General features: G+C 36.4%; 1 protein-coding gene across 2 annotated transcripts; it reads right to left on the bottom strand.

Moving 5' to 3' along the window:
* Positions 1-283: 283 nt before the first annotated feature.
* LOC139971875 (uncharacterized) lies at positions 284-17,707 on the bottom strand. Of its 2 annotated transcripts, none has more exons than XM_071978666.1 (5): positions 17,456-17,707; positions 7,981-8,476; positions 4,316-4,528; positions 3,366-3,575; positions 284-1,597 (listed from the first exon to the last, which is right to left on the bottom strand). In XM_071978666.1, the coding sequence occupies exons 1-4, from the start codon at positions 17,636-17,638 to the stop codon at positions 3,367-3,369; spliced, it is 1,101 nt and encodes a 366-aa protein (XP_071834767.1). In that variant the 5' UTR covers positions 17,639-17,707; the 3' UTR covers positions 284-1,597; position 3,366. The 2 variants fall into 2 exon arrangements, with proteins under 2 accessions (XP_071834767.1, XP_071834766.1); XM_071978665.1 differs by having other exon boundaries at positions 284-1,595; positions 3,362-3,575; positions 17,456-17,706.
* Between the last annotated feature and the right edge of the window lie 5,074 nt (positions 17,708-22,781).

Raw genomic sequence — 22,781 nt, 5'->3', positions numbered from 1 at the left:
CTATGAACCATCAAGTTCCCATAAAATTGATGTTACAATAAACCTGGTTTTGTTTGTTCAGAGTATAAAAAAGTTAAGGCTATCACCATTAATGTTATTTGTCTGCCATTCATGTATACACACGCATGTTTGATCCGAAGGCCGGTAAACAATTTCTAAAATTTACATCAAATCGATCTTTTCTTTGGTACTTTTCCATTACAAACCAAACAATTGATTGGAAACAAATAAGAGTGGGTCAAGGTAAATCTCCTTACGAACATGTACAAACAAACAAACACTCTTCAGAAATAGCTTCTCTCTTTATTGGATTTAAAAACAATCTGTTTACCTTAAAACTCTTACCACAGAGACAAGAAAACTGTAGACAAACTGCTTAGCTACTGTAAGGAGCTTGTGTGAGTAAGTATGTCCAGATAAATGTTAGAGGGCCTGACGTTTCTATACTAACATGATATTCTTCATATGCAAGAAGCCTGTGTGAGTATGAAGTACAAACACATGTTTGAGGGCCTGTTGTTTCTATAGTAACAGGATATTCTTCATAAGCAAGAAGGCTGTGTAAGTATGTATGTCCAGATACATGTTAGAGGGCCTGACGTTTCTATGCTAACAGGATATTATTCATATGCAAGAAGGCTGTGTAAGTATGTATGTCCAGATTCACGTTAGAGGGCCTGTCATTTCTATACTAACAGGATATTCTTCATATGCAAGAAAACTGCTTAGCTACTATAAGGAGCTTGTGTGAGTAAGTATGTCCAGATAAATGTTAGAGGGCCTGACGTTTCTATACTAACAGGATATTCTTTATATGCAAGAAGCCTGTGTGAGTATGTAGTACAAACACATGTTAGAGGGCCTGTCGTTCTTATACTAACAGGATATTCTTCATATACATTTGAGGATCCTGGTAGTTTAGAAATGTCAGGACGTCTAAATTTTATCTCCAGTTTACAAGTCAGTCAATAATATGCTGAATGTGAAGAATGCTTGTACAACTACAATGAGCATTCAACAGACACTACTTCCTTATCCAGGTGCTTGTGCATTATCAAATGCTGTAATGCAACCAATGTCTGCTCGACAATACAATGGTGCTTTGCGGTTACCATAGTAAACGCACTACAACTGCCTGCAAGTTTTGGACCAATTTGATTTTCTGAAAGTGAAACCTCATAAATATTCACAGTTTGGCATAGATATAAGGGTATAACCTTACGGAAGTACTGTATATAGCCATGAACCAAACAAAAGTGTTTACTACTGATCTTTGCAAGCTAAGGTTTGGATAATTAGGTGGAATTAGAAACAGCTTCTGATTCAGTATATTATCATGCATTAATTACTAATGTATTTATCAATAGCATCCTCTTATACCATACTTCTTAATCCTGCTACTCCACATGCAACATTTACCGTCGATGAAAGGTAGTGTAAAATTTAAAAAAATGTTGCCATGGCAACGAACTACCAATCAAAAGGACCAAGAGACACTTCCTCATTCACTCTGTCTGGCAATGGTACTGCTATTTCAGAAAACTAATAAACATCTTTGCATCGTTCGAGCGGAGGATGAGGAGGAGGAAACATCACTGCACGAGATATGAAAAGAGAAATCATGTGAATCAAAGGATATTACTCGCTGAGGCATATATAAAAAATGATCACATGACTGGATGGCTAATACAGCAAATGAAGAATTTATGTCTGCTCTGTGTCAGCCTAATGGAGCATACTGCCATGCAATCCACACCTTACAGACCTGTTTACAGCAAGAGTTACGGCTTAACGACACCAACTGAAAGATAACTGTCGTAAATCAATTATAACGAGCTAGAGGGAAATATATGTGAAACTCATATCCTTGATTTGTATTGATCTGGTCCTTCCTCAGAAGCTAACCCAATTCTCAAGCTATAAACAGCAGCAACATTTTCAGACAAGATATGCTCTATGTAATATATTGCAGTGAAGCTGAATAGTTTGTTGAAAAGACCTGCCTTTTTGATAATGATGTACAAGAAATCCTGTTAAAACAAATCTGCTAGGTATCTGTTGTCATTTCTATGATATGACATGACATGGCATATTGCAATTTTGTTTTGGTAATGAATAATTTCATGAGAGCAAAGAAGTTTTCAGCTGTTAAATCAATTTTAATGTGTCATTTGTTATGGGAAATTAAACAGAACTATTGAAATTGATAGAGATATTTACAAAACAAAGAAGAATCAGTAGCCATTTGTCAAAGGTTTGCGTATTCCTTTAATCGGTAACTTCAGTATTTAGATTCATATAGATACTAACTAGACTAGAATTATGACTCCTAAACATATCAAAGATACTTTCATTTGTTCCTAGTAGAGCTAAAACACTAACAATGAAACTAATTAATTTACAAAGCACCCAACTGCAAAGGACAATAGCTCTAAATGATAGTCTACTTTAATAAAAAACTGTCACTTAAACCATTCAGTCATTTTTGTATATAAAACATGTCACTGATATAATCATGCACATTAAAATGTATGTCCCCCAGCTGATGGTAATTACACATATAGCTGTGTTTTGCCTTGAACTTGGTTGAACAAACAGCTACTTGAGCTGTATCGCTGGTCTGTGTTAACTATTACATGGCTTGGTGAGGATATACTCCAATGGTCAGACTAAACGGTAAGGTTCTTAGCCAATACAAAGTGAAGCTGTATACACACATCATTACAAGTAGGTAGATATTACCTGAACAAAAAAACAACTCCCTGCTTGAACCAGTGTGACAGTGTAACATTATGTCCTTTACTCTAAACTGGCAGAAACTGTGGAGGTTCTAGTCTAGAATTTCCTCACTAATAGGCAACTATTAAAGTTACACTATAACTGATTTGATGCCAATTTTATTGTAAATTCCATTTGAAACTGAACATGAAATTTCTATACAAGAATTTCCTTGATACTGTTAAAATGGTGATAAAAGCATATTTCACTATCTGGATCACACTACAAATCACACTATCTGGATCACACTACACTATCTGGATCACACTACAAATCTTTTCAACTCACTTATCTCTCAAATCGATATCACCAATCTTAGTATTATGACTTGTGGGGACAAATTTCTACTTCTAAAAGCTTTGCCAGCCGCATGTACAGTAATATAATTACAGTGAACTTCTCCACTCCCCCAACTGGAGCCTTTTGGTAGAGGGGTGGGGGGTGGGGGATGGTCCTGCACTGTAACACTGGTTCAAACATAGAGGTTACAAAGCTAAATAAATCAATCAAACCTAGCCTAAATAATCTAACAACAGGAGAGAGATGAAACCATGCAAGAAGTAATGTAGGCACACTGACTTACCTCACTCAGCACAGTATGTCGAATAGTCTGTAGATTCTGGACATAGCTCTGTCGTTCTGCTCGCAGCGATACAGACCGTTACTCTTTGAGAAGAAGGTATCCACTACCAGGCAGATGTTATTGTGAGGCAGATCCAGGGAATCAGTCTGGGGGTCTCTCCTTTCACTATCAATACCTGCCAGGTGGTAGACCACTAAAATAATCTCCGCACCAGCTGCAAAGGAACAGAACAGATAAAAACACAATCTCAATGTAATGTAAACAGTGTGTTGGCTATAAAACAGGAGAATGGACTGATGATGGGTTCTGATACTATGATTTGTAATGCTTCACGCAGTTTACTGTGTTTGGATAACTTGAGATTGATTGTGCCCAGGTATGGTATTAGAGTTCTTACATTAGAATACATTAAAATTACATTACAATAAAATACATAAAATTACATTAAAATTATATTACATAAAATACATAACATTACAATCACATCAAATACATTAGAATAAATTAAAGCACCTTATCAGGATCAATCCAAACAGCATTGAAAGAAAATATTTTTTCTTCACACTTACAGTAAGTATGACTAATATTTAGTGATAAGCTTTCACTTGTTTAGTAGTATCCTGTTGTTCTGTAGTAGCACACTGTTATATTAATGCAATCCTCTATAAGAAAACAGTAGGGTAGGGCAAATGGTGGCCTTAACAGTTTAATTTCAAACCACCCAGCATCCCTTATCTGAAGAGCAACTATCAGTACTAAAAGAGCTCTTAAGTAAGGGACAACATGTGTTACTTTTTAATTGATGGGCCTGGACCCAATCAGATTCTCTATGGATACACTGCTGATATGTAAAGCCCCTATGTTATAGCTGTACACACTGGAACCTTAATAAGGCAGCGTCAATAAAAATGTTAGCAATTGGTAATTTCTTGTATGTTAGGCAATGATACTTACAGCTAATCCCTAAAAGAGTTTTCTTTATGTCAAGGAGATGATTAGTGGAGGTTGCTTGACATAGAACTAAAGTAATTTGATTATTATCTTTGCCCTCTTGCCAGTCATTGAGAACCAGGTCAACACACTTTGTGGACATGTAGGACTTTAATCTGGCCTGCATCGTTTCATCACAATCGTGGAATTTGCCTCTACACTTCAACAGGCAGGAGACTGTGGGAAAATGAAAAAGAAAGAAATGTAAACAAGTTATAAATCATTCAGATATACAGTAGGTGTCAGCAAAATTCGGCAAGTTCAATTCTTTAGGAAACTTGTAATAGGCAGTAAATGCAGTTCTAAGTAAACTATGAGTAATGGAGATGCCAGACAGTGAATAAATAAGACACGCTTTATCAAACAGCAGTCATTGAGAAAGATATTGATCAAACATGCTGAACCTTCAATACTTGGGACACATGACAACCTTAGAGGCAAAGTTTGGGAGAGGGATAGGTTATTGAAAAGCCCAGAAGGAGGGGGGGGGGGGAGAGCAGGACAGGGAGGTATGGGCAAAGGGTCCATTCCTTGATTTTTAAAGTAATTTTTTGTCTGCAAAGGTTATTCTATTAAAAGTCCAGTTTAATGTAACAGTATTCAATTCCATATCTAGATATCAAATTACGTCATTAACATTGCATAATGTGACTTCGATCAAATCTTTCCATACTGTCGCCCTAGTTCCCCAAAATAGACTATTGCTTGGGTTATCTCCACTTCAAACTTAAAAAGCTTCCAATAATTTGAATCAGATATTTGCAGTTACGGAAATGACTTTTGGTAGTTTCTGTCATTTTAAACATTTTCAATGAGTGTCTAAAACTAATGCAGTTCATTATATAATACTTGTTTTAGCACAGGCTGTAGGTAAAAATTATTTGATTTTCTAGCATATATGTGGGGGGGGGGGGCAATTCTGATGACCTTTGACTTGTTGATATCAGTTTAAAGCCTCTCATACTTACATGAAAGATGTTAAGTAGTTAGTCCTTCCTGGAGCTATAACTGAGGGCAAGGACGGATACTTTAACTGTAAACAACATTAGCACATGCAGTACCAGGGACAACAAAATTTAGTGCTTTGCTGTTTACAATGTACACATTAACTTTACAACTGGTTCTTCCTTAATTACTTAAACAGTTTAAGTTAACATGTACATTATATGATAACCATGCTTGTACAGTGCTCATCAGCTCTATGTGATGTAGAAATTCAACATACTTCATTCACTATTCACACACACACACACACAGTATAAAATGTGTTGTCAAAAATATCAACAAAAGATACACCGTATGTACACTACTGAAAATAACTTGAAAATTGCATGTTGATTTTATTGCTCTATAGTACATCAGGTACTGTGCATGTGAGCTTAGAGATATATACCCATACTTTTATGTAAAGTAGTTTAAATCACCTAAGCCAAGGACATTTCTAATTCTGTTCATATGGCCATGTGATGCTTGTACTTCATTAGGTAAACTAACATGTAGAGCTATAACATGCTATATTATACATTGTATGTAACATCAGCTCTGAATTTCTTGGCAACAATCCCACAACAGACTGGTGCCCCTCTGGTATGTGTAATATACATAAATGTATATACAGATATGTAGAGTACATCCTGATATAGCTAAATGATTCAGTGTATGATGCATTAGTAATATGATATGTGAACTTGTTAACAGCTCAATGTTGATTTCACCATTGCTACAGTCACATCTGTTTCGAACGATGCACTCAGAGAAATGTCTCACATCGTGGAGAGCTCTGTACCAAGTCAAATTATTGTGATTGGTGATAACAATAATTATGCAGTTGTCATGTAGCACCATAACTTATATAATCAATTAAATTTACAGTCTTTTATGCATATTTAGCACCAAAATTTGTACTAAAAAAACATGCTTACCAGATGTCAAATATACTTTTAATTAGTAACAAAGATGTCAAGTTACACATTGCTAGCAATATTTGAAACTTTCTTCGGTAAAGTCAGAATTTAGCGGAGCAATTTTATTGGTTGATCTGAATATATTTTAGAATTGTTAACTTTCCTTGGGATCTATTAGTTGCATTTGACGAGCTGTCATTTTGTACTGTAAATGTTCAAGTCACATCAAACTGCACATATTCAAGTTAGGTTCATATTCAGCAATCAACATGTACAGTATTTGAAGTAGCTGGGTGCCTTTCATAATTCAACCCCACTGAATACTAAACAGAAGCACAATCAAGTTGCTAAAGTTTATTCTCTGTTATATCTGTATATCTGGCCCAACTAGACACAATAAGCCAGCAGTCAGACTCAACAGTTTAATAACACCTATTCAGCGGTGATTCACATATTCAAGGCTGAGCCGCCTACTGTATGAACCACTGCAATGAATAGGTCTACTGTATGTTAACAGTTGACACAGCTGCAGGCTTTCTCAAGACGCATGTACACATAATTTGCATTGTTAATACAGCAAATTAAGAAAATTATTTCCACTGAATCACACCTGATTGCAAAGGATATTAAACGGCTAAAGTAACCAGCTGCTACAACTAGAGTCATATATGTAATTTTACCTGTAACAAGGCTAGAACCACTGGGTCCTAGAGTCATGTACGTAATTTACCTGTAACTAGGCTAGTACTGCTGGGTCCTAGAGTCATGTATGTAATTTACCTGTAACAAGGCTAGTACCACTGGGTCCTAGAGTCATGTATGTAATTTACCTGTAACTAGGCTAGTACCACTGGGTCCTAGAGTCATGTATGTAATTTACCTGTAACTAGGCTAGTACCACTGGGTCCTAGAGTCATGTATGTAATTTACCTGTAACTAGGCTAGTACCACTGGGTCCTAGAGTCATGTTTGTAATTTACCTGTAACGAGGCTAGTACCACTGGGTCCTAGAGTCATGTATGTAATTTACCTGTAACTAGGCTAGTACCACTGGGTCCTAGAGTCATGTATGTAATTTACCTGTAACGAGGCTAGTACTGCTGGTCCTAGAGTAATGTAGGTAATTTACCTGTAACTAGGCTAGTACCACTGGGTCCTAAAGTCATGTATGTAATTTACCTGTTACTAGGCTAGTACCGCTAGGTCCTAGAGTCATGAATGTAATTTACCTGTTACTAGGCTAGTACCGCTGGGTCCTAGAGTCATGTAATTTACCTGTAACAAGGCTAGTACCACTGGGTCCTAGAGTCATGTATGATATTTACCTGTAACTAGGCTAGAACCGCTGGGTCCTAGAGTCATGTATTTAATTTACCTGTTACTAGGCTAGTACCCCTGGGTCCTAGAGTCATGTATGTAATTTACCTGTAACTAGGCTAGTACCACTGGGTCCTAGAGTAATGTATGTAATTTACCTGTAACAAGGCTAGTACCACTGGGTCCTAGAGTCATGTATGATATTTACCTGTAACTAGGCTAGAACCGCTGGGTCCTAGAGTCATGTATTTAATTTACCTGTTACTAGGCTAGTACCGCTGGGTCCTAGAGTCATGTATGTAACTTACCTGTAACTAGGCTAGTACCACTGGGTCCTAGAGTCATGTATGTAATTTACCTGTAACTAGGCTAGTACCGCTGGGTCCTAGAGTCATGTATGTAATTTACCTGTAACAAGGCTAGTACCGCTAGGTCCTGCTGCAATGGGTTCTTTCTTCAGTTTTGCTCCTGGATGAACCACAGTGCCATCATTTGGTGTTTCTTTTTCTGTTTCTTCCTCCAGTTGTCCATTTTGGAGCCCATTTACAGATGGATCTGTTTCTGACTTGCCATTCTCCAGAATACCGAGCTTCTCTCGAAGTTTGTCATTATCTTTCCTCAGTCTTTCGACTTCTTCATCGGAGTTGATGTGACCGTTCGAAACTACTTTTGTGTCCTTTTCATCATCAGGCTTGCCATCTGCTTTACTATCGTCCTTCTCTGAACTGTTCTTCTTGAACGATGTCAAATCATTTTTGAGTTGATTATTCTCGAGACGAAGGCTCTCGACTTGCGTCCTGAGGAGACGTAATGCTCCGTTCTCCTTTTTTAGCACTTCTATCAAATGGCGCTGTGTGGCCACCAGTTCTTTTTGGTCCAAATATCCTTCTGCCTCTTCAATATTCTAAACATGAAAGAATTTGATGAAGAAAATTAAACATCATATGTGCACGTTTTAGAGCCCAAATTTGGGATAATTGATCCCACACTTATACAATGGTGATATAAGGTTGTTTTAAGCTGCCTCCTTTTTGAATGTGGTGATTTCTTTCTATAGGTTCAAATTGTAATGAGTGTAACATTGCTTTCTCTGCAATGCAGATTCAGCTAATATGGCAAACTATTGGACACTAGCTGTTCTGGTGTTAGGCCCATTTGTGAATCGAACTTGAAACTTTATGCTCTAAGCCAATGGTAAGGATTGGAAAAGGACTGCATTTCATTACTAAAATAGGCTTGATACAACATGGATGAGAGGGAGTATGGGCAGGTGGGGGGGGGGTGGGGACACATGTTTCAAGTCCTGAAGGTATCCATATATGTTTATCAAAAACCAGAAAGCCAAATAGGCTTAGTGATTTTCCTTGCCCATACTTGGTATAAGGCTAAATATGGAACTTAATGTTACCCACCCTTCTTGAGGTTTAAAGAGTTTGACCTCTGGTGACCCTGGATGACCTTTGCCCTTCCCTAAAATCAATAAGGGTTTTGCAATATGGAGCATACATATTAAGCATGAGACTTGACCATGTTACTCTTCTTGAGATAAGGTGTTTACAAGCTTAATGTGATACTGTACTTCTTAATGTTACCCTTCTTGAGATATCGAGTTTACAGAGTTTGACCTCTAGTGACCCCAAATGACCTTTAACCTCTACCAAAATCATAGGGTTCTTGTACTCAATACATCCCTCAAGGTTATCCTTCCTGCGATATCGTGTTCACAAGAAGCTCACATACACACACATCATCACCATCGAATAGGTTCCTTTTGCCTTTGGTTAAGCAATCGATTAGAACTATGGGAATAAAACCATTTAGTATAATGTTACATCCATTTATTTAAAAATGACTTGAACAATTAAATAAAAAATGTTAATTGCTCTTCATTTTGTTTTGCTTTATAGAGAACGCATAAAAGTGAAAGGTGGATAAAAGCAATAAGGTAAAATTTGGATCAAATTCACTTTCGCATGACTTAGGCATGTAAAACACTGAAAATGAAAGGTGGATATTAAACCAAGGATTGGAACCTCTCATTTACATGTTGACTAGAGGTGAAGTGGGGATAAACCTACAATCAGAATGTTGAAACCACGTAACTATGGCACGATTTGGATAAAAGCTAGGCAATGAAGGTACATTAAATTTATGTTAGGCCACTGTACACTCATCTCGTAATGATTTGGACAAAACCCCCCAAAATTTCAAAAGGTGGATAAAACCTGTACAAGTGAACTGTTGGATCCACTTTAACACTTTGTCACATACAGCTTGGTAAACGTGACAAGTGAAAGGTGAAAGGTTCAACACATAACCCTCAGTTTGAAATCCCACCATTCCTACAATATTTGGACACCTTTGCACCAAGGTCTTAGGTAATATTGTTTTTATATGTTACCCACACCAAGTATCTGTCTAGATATACTGGAGCTTCTCTTCCGCCATATGACTCCCAGGTACTGAGTACACTAAGTCACACTTAGATAGAAAAGTACAAATTTTGATTGACAATGAGCTCTGAGAGTGGAAATCAAAGAAGTCCATAAAGTCTGCTTTTAGACCCCAGTTTTGACCTTTTCTTGTTTTCAAAAGAACCAGCCAAGGTACCAGACACTGAACACTGCAACTCTTACCTGTTTCCTATTTTAATTGAAGCCATTGGCATTATAACCTGGAGCTTTTGAGGGCACTGAGGCAAAGCAATTTCCTATTGTGTCAAACTTGTGAAATACAAATATTGGGCTTTTACACTTTAAGTGGCATGGCATCCCCTTCATATTTCTCACAAGAACCCACTTAACCTTACTGTACCTTACAGTGCAATGATCAAACCGTTTAGCAAAGTGAAGATGAACTACTTGTTGACACTGAATAGCCTGCTACAATCACAGTAGGATCAAGATTTAATTTTGCAGACTGAAGGTTTACCTTCACCACTTTACTTCGGAGTTACATGTAAATATCCATTATAAGCGATATTCAGCAATTTGTGACTCTAGGAAGAGAACATGTCCCTTCAAAACACTTGTGAAAACAATCGTTTTAATTTGATTAAATAATTAATTAATTTCATCATTTACTAGTAAACAGAGGATAATTAGTGTTTAATAAAGTAAGGACAGAACTGAACTGTCAGATCTAAGAATGTTAGAGTTACTGTATCCCTCTCCCAATTAATAGTAATATAATGCTTTCAATTTGATTAACTACTTTCTTATGTGTAAAAGTAAGTGGGCCTGACGTTTCAATTCTAGCAGGATCTTCTTCAGCGGCTGAAAGACAAGTAACAGTAACAGAAGGGACAAATACAAGCACAGAATACAGACAGGTTAATGAGCAGGGTGAACACAAAAGAGATAGATGTAAGAGGATTGGTAGACAATGGATGGAGAGAAGAAATAATACAACAGGGCAAAGATTTTATTAATTTGATGATTCACTAGTTAACAACAAAAGCAGCACTGAATCTCTAGGTCTATGCAAACACTATTTACTTATATTGATGTGTGTGTGTGTGTTTGTGTGTTCTTGTATGCATGCATGAATACATTCTGCCAATGTTCATGTCTTTTTGTGTCTCAGTTACGAACATGCAAGACTGATACTGAAACATAACACATTATTACTTTAAATATGAATTCTGAAACTAATTTTATAGCAATGTGTCCACATTTCATAACAATACTTTCTACAGTGCTCACTGACTGATTTCAAGAACTTTTGCATTCAGATGCAAGCATGTATGTATTTGAACAACTTTGGCCGAATTAATCACACACACGAACCAGATGAAAAATGTTTGTCTCAAGTATTTACACTGCAGGGTACTGATTTCTAGCCTCAATACACGATGTCACTACCAGTAACTTTTAACTTCCAATTCAGCAAGAAGTAATTTTCCCATGAATGTGGAATAAAACTACAAGGCCTCAAACAAATGCTTATTTTTCATGTTACTACTATACACACGTTCCACTTAACACATGAATTTGACACACATCCATAATACCCAAACCAGATCATGAAAATTGCTACTATTCACACATGTACCGTACTGTGCAGATGACTTGGAAAAGTATATTTGATCACTAGGCCATGACTAATTCCTGCCAGGATTTAAACAAATAACATTATTGACACCATAGTTTAAAGTCTTGGCTACTGGTAAGATTGGCAAACAGGGCTTTTTAAACTTGTTTAGCAAGATTCAACTGACGGTTGATTAAATCAAGTTCTGCATTCTTCAGCATGGGTGATACAATAATTATATCACACCATTGCATGGCCATCAACTTAAGTTTATTAACCAAACTTTTGAGACTTCAACAAAAAAGATGGTTAAATGAAAGAACAACACCTTTCAGAGATGTATAAGTGATAATAAATACTTCAAACAAATTCTGTCTCAGAGGATCATGCTATACCATAATAACATTGCAAATTTTCATTTGGTTGACATATAAGTATTCTGTGAAACATCACTTCCCAGAACATAAGTTATGTTAACCTATATTGCTTATGAAGAGAGATACTTAAAGGCATGGAAGACTCGCCCCAAACCGTGTGCGGCCATCTGAAAAAGTTAACTTTCTGTTGCTTGCAAGTGACGTTTTGTTCATGCCGCTACAAAATGCAGACAGGAATGAAATGTGATACCTTGTTATCTTTAGCAGGACCTGAAATGTCCATCGCTGCATCGTTTGTATACTGTGCTGTGGGTATTGACCGCAGCTGTATGTACTGACTATACACTAGTGTCTAATTACCGACGGTAGCAAGCTGTGTGTGTATTTCCTGGGATCGATGGTAGTGTTTACAACTTCTGTTACACCTCATTCGAAACTAGGTCAAATTACCGGCATTAGACGTTTCTTTTTGCGCGAGTCTTCACACCCTTTAAATAATGTTAGAAGACAAACTAAAAAGCAAATTGTCTCCAGAAAACCTGTCAAATCAATGTAAATTAAAGTTGATTTGATTTGAAATTGGCTAACTATACCAAAGATCAATAAAAGATCTCTCAGCAACTTCTTACATTCACATGGTAGCATTATATACCTATTAACAGACATCATTATTTACATAGATTCACTTCTAAATTGTAACTTAAGTGCTAAACCAACCTTCTGTTAAATGGCATAACACTGTCAGTAAAATTTACTGTCAGCAAACATTAGGCTCATAAAATTGGTCAGGATATTGGATTTACTACGTAGTTAGTACTAATAGCATGGTCTCTATTGTATCCAGTTATGTTAGTGCTGCTGTTGTTATTTTACTCAAAACCAACTGATTTCATCAGAATATGGGTACTACGTGGGGACTTTTCTATTCCATGCTTTTATGTTTCTAATTCCTATGTCTAAGGGATACACTGGGTTTCCAGATCAGGGCTCAATTTATAAACTGACGGTACAGCCTGCAAATTGTAGTAAGTGCACCTTACACTTGTCCAAATGCCAAAGGGAGTAAACCATTACTAACAGCAATGTACTGCTATGCATGAAGTTGCGACAGGTCCTTGACTGATATTATCAAACTAAACAAGTTTCAAACAATGTCAGAACTTTCAGCAATATCTGTGCCAGAAAGCAGAGCTATTTAAAAGCAGCTGCGGTAACATGTACAGATCTAGAGTTACGGTTTTAAAAAAAAAATGATATTAATTTTTCCTAGGTTGTGTCATTTCTGTATGATTGTGTTTTTCTCTCAATCTGGAGGAAATGTCTTGGTGACCTTTTAAAATTTTGAAATTGCTGTTTATGCTGCTGCCATTTCAATGAAAATCCATGGTAATTTCTAACTTGCTCTTAGAAAATTGCCTTGCCCCTCACAATCCTGAAAAAAAAAGACTTGCAGTTCCAACAGGTTCTACACAAGTTAACGGTATACAAGTCTCTCTCTTACAACCATCCATATTCACTTCTTTCCTGTTCCTAGGAACAGTCTTCAGTTTTAAATTAATTTCTCAGAGGTTTTGGTTCACCTGACCCATTTCCTTGTGATACAGCTCTACTATATAAGTTTGGGATGGCTTTTCAAGCATACTTCCAGCTGTGCAGCAAACAGGCCTTGAAATTAGTCTGGTGCTCTAGTGTTAGATTTATACTGCTCTTGAATCAAATGCTTGACTGAAGGAAGAATTTCCCTAATTGCAGTGTTGTAGAATTACAAGCCTGCCTTGTTCTCTCTGAAGACGTATATCAAGGAGAAAAGGTTTGATAGTTATCAGCCAGTGGTCTTCCAAGATCATCACTTGGATAGGGTCTCAAATCAGCTGCTGTTGACCTTCTTACCCTTCAAAGCTACAGTGTCTATCAGAATGTCTACATATATCTAGCATATTACACAAACTATAGAAACATACAAAGTTACAGGATACCATCCTAAGACCCAATACCAGGTCCTTGACTTAGCTCAAATGGGCAACATTACTGCACATTGTCAGTATGAACTAACGTCAACAAAAGGTTGTGATAATCTGAAAGAACTAGTGATGTAGGCCTATCCTATGTGGATTAACTACATTGTCTGCAGTTATTCCTACTAATCAAACTGTTGTTGTTGGGCACAAACAGATCTGAATTACTACTATTAGTTAAAAAAGCGTTTTGCGTTGTGTCTCCGTTTTCCCACCCTTTTGACATCTAGTTTCTCACACGTATTCATCACAAAACAGCAAACTAAGATATTACTGTAGCTAAGTTTTTCCCTGCCAAGGGCATTAATTGGCGAGTAATTAAGGACATCTGCAAATAATGAGTAGTGTCTTCCGACAAATTCCTCATTTAAAATTAATCACGCACAGTTCCCCAAATCCACTAGTTTGAATTCAACAAAACATTGAATAGCACATGTTTATTTATGAGCAATTGCTTAACATAGATTCATTCACAGTAGGCTTGCACGGTAAACCGGTTTTAGTACCAAAACCGGTTTTTTCCAACCGAATTTCGGTACTATTTTTTATTTTAAGAAAACCGAAAAAACCGGAAAAACCGAAATGTGAATTGCAAATACTGGAAAAAACAAGGTTTGTTGACTTTGGTTTCTCCTATTTACTGTTCTTTTTGCAATATGAAAGTAAATTGCAACAAGAGAAAGCTTTTCTTAAAGACGACATTGTCAGCTACGATCGGCACACGCCATAACCAGTGCTTGAGGGTGGATAGCTAGGCCTAACATTAGGCTATGCAGCCCTTATATGCGTGCATCAGTTAGGTACCTTGTAGTAACTGACCTTGGTGGCCAACGTTAGTAGTTGTGAGAAGTACACACTCAAATGACGAGATGCAGTTCATATCCGACGTGTTTGTCCTCTTTGTTTTGTTCTTATTATTCAACTTCAATTTAATAGTAGAGGATATGGAGAAAATCTTTTCAAACACATTGATCACAGTTCGTGTTCAAAAAATGAACGTTAAAACTTGAAAGGTACATTGCACAATCCACAATACCATACGACATGTACAGTCGCAGGAGGGGGGGGGGGGCTCTGGGAGTTTAACAACTAAGATGCAACAAGTAACATTAGAACAATGAACAGTCACAGGGGGGGCTCTGAGTTTAACAAGTAAGATGCAACAAGTAACTTTAGAACAATCACGGGGGGGGGGGCTCTGAGTTTAACAACTAAGATGCAACAAGTAACATTAGAACAATCACAGTCCATTATTGACAAGAGACACCTGGCGTCAGGCTTGAGTCAAGGAATATTAAAGGAGTAAAAATGTTGCATACATGGCTGGAAATTACAGATGCTGCTGTTGGGACAATTCTCCTTTGTACGCTAATAGATTTTATTTTCTTTGTAAGTTTCCTTTAAACATTTCTTCTTATCAGTTATCAGACAAGGCGTCTCTCAGTTGGTTTTTCGTTTGCGTTGAAGAACACATGTTTCCAACTTAAACGTTAACAATTTATGTTCTTTGCCGACCTAATCCCCGCTTTTGCCAGGGATATTTTTCAACTTGTACTTGAAAGTGTAGACGGTATATTCTCTTCACTCCTTGAAGATAAATTTATTTTACCGCCAAGATACCACCCGCGAACATGGCTAGAGGGCCGAGCGTAATACGCTCGGCCCTCATCTCCGAAAATATAACATATAATATAACATTTAACATGAATGTGATATTTTTTTTCTGAACACGAAATTGAACTTCGTGAGGTACAGTAAACACAAGACAAACGATACGTGTACGTGATGTTAAAACTTTAAGAAAAAATTTTACTAACACATATCTTTTCGACATATTTACTTCAGTTTAGTTAACGTGGGTTATAAAATGAGAGTCAGAAGGCAGTAACATTTCTTGAATTTATTCTTCTTATTTGTAACAATTTACTGCGAATGAACATACTTGAACTCGCTGTTGGTAAAGCTTCAAAAATACGCATCTTAGCGATCGAGATTTGGATGTTTTCAATGCAATTTGGGAGGGGGAAAAAACCGGTTTTTGAGCCAGATTCGGTTTTTTGCTAGAGAAAAACCGGTTGTAAGTTTTCACGAAACCGTGCAAGCTTAATTCACAGCAGTCCGACTAAGTTGTGTCAGTATCACAGCTATACATAATGTACAAGTAAATAAAGCATGGTGTTGCAGTTCATACAGGTGTACTGGGTTGCTTACAATACTGGCAAAGTGAAAATTATTTACCTCATAATTCAATTATTCAGTGGTGTTCAATTTATTCATATTATGGACAGGGTTTATTGTGACCATAACAAGAATTTTTTTTCGAGAAAAACATTGTTCAAAGTTGTCTAGTTTTCTTTTTATGCCACCATTTGAAGTTAGATTTGAATAGATAAGCTAGTTATGCATGGTATTATGGCATCCTGGGGTTGACACAATCACAGAAAGGGCACAAAACACTGCTTTAAGGCAATCACTAGGCTTACAAAGGTCTTAATTGATGAACAGTTACAGGCCTTGGCTAGCCCTAAATATGAATTATGACAACATATGTGTTATTGGCGTAACCCGACCAACGGTCACACTAATTAGCGTCAACAGGCCGATTTCACGACAACTCACAACAACTCAAGACAACAAGTTTAAAATACCATCAAATACAATTGATGTTATCAGAGTATATCTGGAAACACATTTAAAACTGACTGGAACCAGTGTGCATACATATTTTTCACAGGAAAAAATGTTTTTTGTCGTAAAAATGGTCAACTTTTTCCTTACATTGAATTGAACGACGTGATGCTATTAAATATGAAATCGGCCTGTTGACGCTAATTAGTGTGACCCCCGACCAAGGTAAGATTAGAATAAGATATTGTGGACCTGTGTCTCAGTTTCCAAGAATCCAAATAAATTTTTATGACTAGTCGTAACAATAATTTCCGATTACCCATGCGCAGTTGCTTTAACGTGGCTATTTTTACGACCAGGAGTACTATTTTTACGACCAGGAGTAACAATAATTTCCAGTTAGGGTTAGGGTTACCCCTACTACATGCGCAGTTGCATTATTTACTTTACTGCGCATGAATTCGCCGATGTCGTAAGATTAGTTTATAAATAATTGTTACTCCTTGTCGTAAGAATAGCCACGGCCAATAAACATGGCATAGGCCCAGGGCCCTAAGTTATGCCTACGTTACGAACATATTGAGGCTAACCTATGTCTTACTTAGCTGAACATCATATTGATACGCTAGAATGAAAGACTAAGTCTCAGTACGGCTAGCCCAAGTGTTAGTTGTTTCCAAATTAAGCCTAACACATAACAAAGCGGGATGGATGCGTAGCATAGCCTAAGCGGACCTGGCATACCAATGGTCCTAACTTAGACAGGGTACACAAGGCCTACTGTAGATTAGGCCTAACACTACAGTAGGTAATTTAACTTAGACTAAGTACCTTTAGTCGCCGTAAGAGCGTCGGAACGTCTTCCTCCCGATCTTCTGACGTGGGAACGTATGGCAAGATGCTCTCTCTGACACCACCGTTCTGTAAATTATATTTATTTTTTGGTTTAGACCTCCTAATTGTCAACCAACCACGGTATTTTGGCTTCTGTTTAGTCGATGTTTGGCTGTCCATCTTTTCGATTCTGGCACGTCGTCTGCATGCAGCGGATCAGCAGTGCGGTCTGTCAGCTGTTTGCACAGAAATTTGTATAAATTGCCGTGGCGCTTGTTTGCCTTTGATGACACTGTATCAGATCAGTGCACTGTACATAACGGGTTTCACTGATGCGATATGGCAGGCCGTTTACTTCTGCTAATGAATTATTGTGCCGATATTTAACTTAGTGCAAAAATATATTGGTATCTCATTTAATTTCGTAATAACAAAAAAAGGAAGTGAATAAAGTATATTTTTGGGCAGGCTATGGCCTTTTAGAGGTAAGAAGGTCCCGAATATGTTCGCCCAACATCAGAAGCGTTACATTGGATGCAAACAGAAAATAAGAACTACTGTACACTAGCACATATGTTATAATTGTAATCAAAATCAAAATACAGAAATAGAATTGCTAACATTGTGTTCGCTGACAATAACGTGTATTGCTTGGACCTGAAATGTAGTGTGATTAAAAAAAAAGGAATATTTTCTCCTACTCAAATAATAAGAGATGTTGATTAAATTGCATTTAACTCAAATGTACAAGAAAAGTCTCAACACCCCACCATTTTCCCAGCCCCACTATTTCCCCTCCCCCACCCAGCCCTTGGTTTAAGTAAAACAGAAATACTGTCTCAATTTATATGATGTGGAGGAAGGAGGGTGGTGTGTGTGAAAGTGGGGAGGGGGATATGTTATTTCTTATACATTTGTATGCTACAGTTTTGTAGCAAAAACTTTTGCTTGAGAGTGTCAGCATTTCTTATTTGGTCATATTTGGGGAGGGGTGAAGGAGTCAATAAGGAGGGGGCATGAGGGAATAGAGGAAAGGGGAAAGTCAGCTTGACAAAAGACATAACAAAAACAAAATGAAACAAAACACAATTCTAATCAATGTCTCTCAAAGCTTGTTTTCCCACTTTGAAGAAAAATGCTAACAAGTTGTTGTGGTTTTTCATTTACAATGACTTCTCTACATTACATTAAACTGAGAGTGCACACTTAAAATGAACTTCTGTGCTGAATTTTTTTTGTCTTTTCATTTCTCATCTTCTTCTTATATCTCTAAACATACATTATATGTTTTTTAACAAACATACTTTGAACAAAATGTGGAAGGAACAAAAGAAAATCATATTTTTTTGTCTTGTCAGCCTAATTTTTTTTCTTCTTCCTCATCAAGAAAAACACAAGCGAGTTTCCCTCTACGTGGAATAATATTAATCTTTTGTACAACGACTTCCTAATGATTACTTTCAATTCCAAAGAAAAAAATAACAACAATCATGATGAGATACTGCGTCATTCATTTAAGTATAAAACAGTAACTTGAAAACAAGAAACGTATCTTAAATGTTGAGATTCTAAGTCAAAGCAGTCTAACATATATCATGAACTTATATCATGAACATATATCATGACATGACATACGTTTTGAAACCTAATTGAAAAAAAAAAAATGAGAGTCTTTGTTGTAAATGTATTAAATTACCTAAATTCACATAATGCCTTCCCTTCCCAAATGCGGAACATCAAATCCAAAAAGAACAAAGTTGTTTTCCAAAATATCGTGAAATTAACAGGTAGAGAGCTAATGCAATATGTTCATTTAGGAGTCATTGTATAAGATATTTGGAAAGGTTAGTAAATATACAATCATACCGCTGAACAAAACATGCATCCTTTCTCTCCACCTCTCTCTCAAGCCAACATTTCCAATCAGACAAGGATACACTGCATCAAATGTCACAAGAAGCTCAAGGCTCTCTGTAACTAATTCCATTATGAGTCCATTATTTTTCATCCTACTGATTAAGGTCTCTGAAATACACTCCTCTAACACAAAAGAGGTTTTGGTACAAACAAACTTCTCTTTTGTGTTCCCCATTATTTCTTTACGTACATTAGATGTGGGAAGCAGGGGGATTGATGTGGGAAGGAGTGTAGGGAGGAGTGGGCAGATAGGGGAGGGCATGGATATAAAACTGGTCTATCTTTTTACAATAGCTGATGAAATTGTGTTCCCCTCAATGTCCACAAACTCAGGGGTAGGCGAGAGCAAACTGAGGGGAGAGGAGAGTGGGAGGGAGGGTTCTCTTCGCACTTTCTTTTCATTAATGTACGGACCTTCTTAATAAGCAGTTGTTCAAAGTGCTTATATTTTTATTTTCCAAGCTCAATGTGTTACATTTTGTATCTTATCTTGAGATTTCATACATACTAAGCTTTACAAACCAAACTTTTGCAAAATTCCAAATGTTTACGTTACAAAATTCTTTGTCAACAGTTTTTTACAAAACAAATTTATTTCGCAACAGCACTAAACACATCAACTAGAGAATGGTTAGAAACACTCTTTGCTGTTGGACAAGAGTAAACTAAAACCACGAAAACAAGAAACTCACGATATGGGAAGTTGGGTGACAATGAAGCATATTCTCATCAAATGGAAATTTGTGAGGGAAGATGAAAAAATGAGTCACAAAATTCTAAAAGCAATGGATCACAAATAACCCCAGACACTTCTTCAATTTTTAGAAACAGGTGCCAATAGAAATGGCTAAAGATGCCTTAGCTCATCTTGTTGGGGGGGGGTGGGGTGGGGTTCTAGGCAGAAAGGTTGGGGTGTATGTGAAGGAGACATGGGAAGAGGGGGGTGTGAGAGGTAGGAGGAGGGAGGACAAAATGTGGACGGTTTGATAACAATTTCACTTGCATGAAGCTATCGATTCTCTTGATCACTTCAGAAGAAATAAATTTAAGACAACAGAACCAACATGGCAACTTGTATAAAAACGATGACTGTTCAAGGAAAGTTTTGAACCAACTTAAATATAAACCACGTCCTATGAATATTTGCACTTACTCTATTTGTATAACAAAACCAAATATCACCAAAATCGTGATGTATTAATACTAAATTCCTCTTTCCAGGCATTCCTCAAAATATGAAATAATACTTTGTGAGATCAACCAATCAATAAATAACTTTTATCAATCAATCAATGACGTCATGCATAAAGTTTAGTGGCTCATAAAAAGTTACAATAAAAATATTTAAGCAAACAATTTTAATGTACTCTGAATAAACAATAATCACTCCACAAAGAAAGAAAGCCATTTTATGAGAGAACAAAAATTGTAAACGGGATAAATTTCCGTACCAGATTTCAGCTAACCAAAACGAAAACAGAACAATGACCAATTGTTTGAAAGTCAAGGCATATACTGAGACATACTGAACTGGTACTTAATAGAATGAGCAAACAATAGAATATCAATTTACCACCCACTTCACCCCAAGACCATGTGCTCATAAAATTCTACATTACAAAGGCTTACAGAACAGGGGGGGGGGGTACAAAATGGAACGAAAAGAAAAAAGTTTAGGTTCTATTAAGCTCAAAATTTAATGTTAGGGAGCCGACAGATAGTTCTTACAGACAGAAAAATGTTAAAATTCCTGTTAATAACTCACAATGATCTTGTTTGCTACAAAACCAGCTTCAAAGAACTTTGTGTAAAAGTTGACTTTGTACCACCTTTGCATAAGACTGTTGTGAAGCAAAGGAAGAATATATTTGAGTGAGAGCCGAGTAGTTGGTTAATCCACCTATTATAGTTTATAAAACAACAGAACACTTCCTTTCAGAAACAGTCTTCAGTGGCAAGTATATCAAAAACTACAAAGTATTACTAAAAACTAGTAGTTTTAACCAAATGAAAGTTAACAAGAGTAGTCCATGAATCTTTGATTCCATCCTCAACATTTCCTAGCCCAGAAACTTCCTCGTGTTAAGTATTTATCTACATGCAAAAGAGAAACCTGGAAATTTCAACAATTTTTCTTCTTATATGCTGTTCTTCTTCTTCTTTTTGTATGACACATGACTATTCAAGCTAATGACCTAGAGTTTTGAGGTTCAAGTATCGAAATAGGATTGAAATTTCCATCAAAATTACCTCAGGAATCTGCTTTAATACAAGACAAGTACATCTTTCCAAGCCACAAACACTAATTGGCGTAAATTTGATCTTGGTCAAAATCATGCAGTCCGCTGGTAACTGGCCTAAACGCTGTTGACAATATCCACCTCTCTCCTGAAGTAAATATGTAAATAAGGCTAGGCTTGGTCTTTATCTCTTGTGAAAGAGTTGTAAGCCTGGGCTGAGGATTTTTATTTGTAACAGACTTTAACAACTATTTCACTTCTGTTTTGGTACCTACAAACATTTCAATTTTATAAATTATCTGGGATTTTTTATTTGTTTGGTATTTTGTATCTCTGATATTTTGTATTTCTGATATTTTGTATCTCTGATATTTTGCATCTCTGATATTTGTATTTGTCTGGTATTTTGTATCTCTAATATTTTGTGTCTCTGATATTTTGTATCTCTGATACTTTGCATTCATATTTGATATTTTGTATTTGACTGGTATTTTGTATTTGTTTGGCATGTATTATTTGTCGGGTACTTTGTATGTCTACTACTTGCTATGTGTGTTAATTTGAACACACCATATAATATGTATCTGTCCGATGATTTGTATTTTTTTTTTAATCTGATATTTTGTATTTGACTATAATTTGTGTTGCATCTTGTATTTGTGTGGTGATTTGTATGTATCTAATATTTTATATTTCTTAATTTTGTTCTGGTATATTGTATTTTTTTGGTATGGACATTACACCAGACCACAATCAGTTACTTGGATACCAATAACCACTGTATGATTGAACAAAATAGATTGTTAAAGATTGCAAATATGTTTCCATACAATATAAGATGTAGGCCTACTTTAATCACAATTATCAGTGTTCAGAAAATGCCCAATGTTTCTTTTTCTTCAGATTGTAAAACAAATATCCAAAGCCATGTGAAAATTATGCCCAAAAAAAATTTACCAAAAACAAAAGAGACAAGAACATTTTGTTGTCTTAAATCAGAAATCTATTATAAACACAGGTTACGACAAGTAAACAAAACAACGCCGAAAAAAACTTGTTAGAGTTGTTTCTGGCCTAAATTAAATATCTTCAATAGCCAACATAAACTACTTTCCAAAACTTAACTTTATCTAGCAGTTGTCACTGTCTCCTCACCTCTTTTGAAA

This window comes from Apostichopus japonicus, chromosome 8 (genome assembly GCF_037975245.1).
Source record: "Apostichopus japonicus isolate 1M-3 chromosome 8, ASM3797524v1, whole genome shotgun sequence".
Lineage (NCBI taxonomy): Eukaryota > Metazoa > Echinodermata > Holothuroidea > Aspidochirotida > Stichopodidae > Apostichopus > Apostichopus japonicus.
The sequence above is the reverse complement of the archived record's forward strand: the minus strand, read 5'-3'. Positions and strand labels throughout refer to the sequence as shown.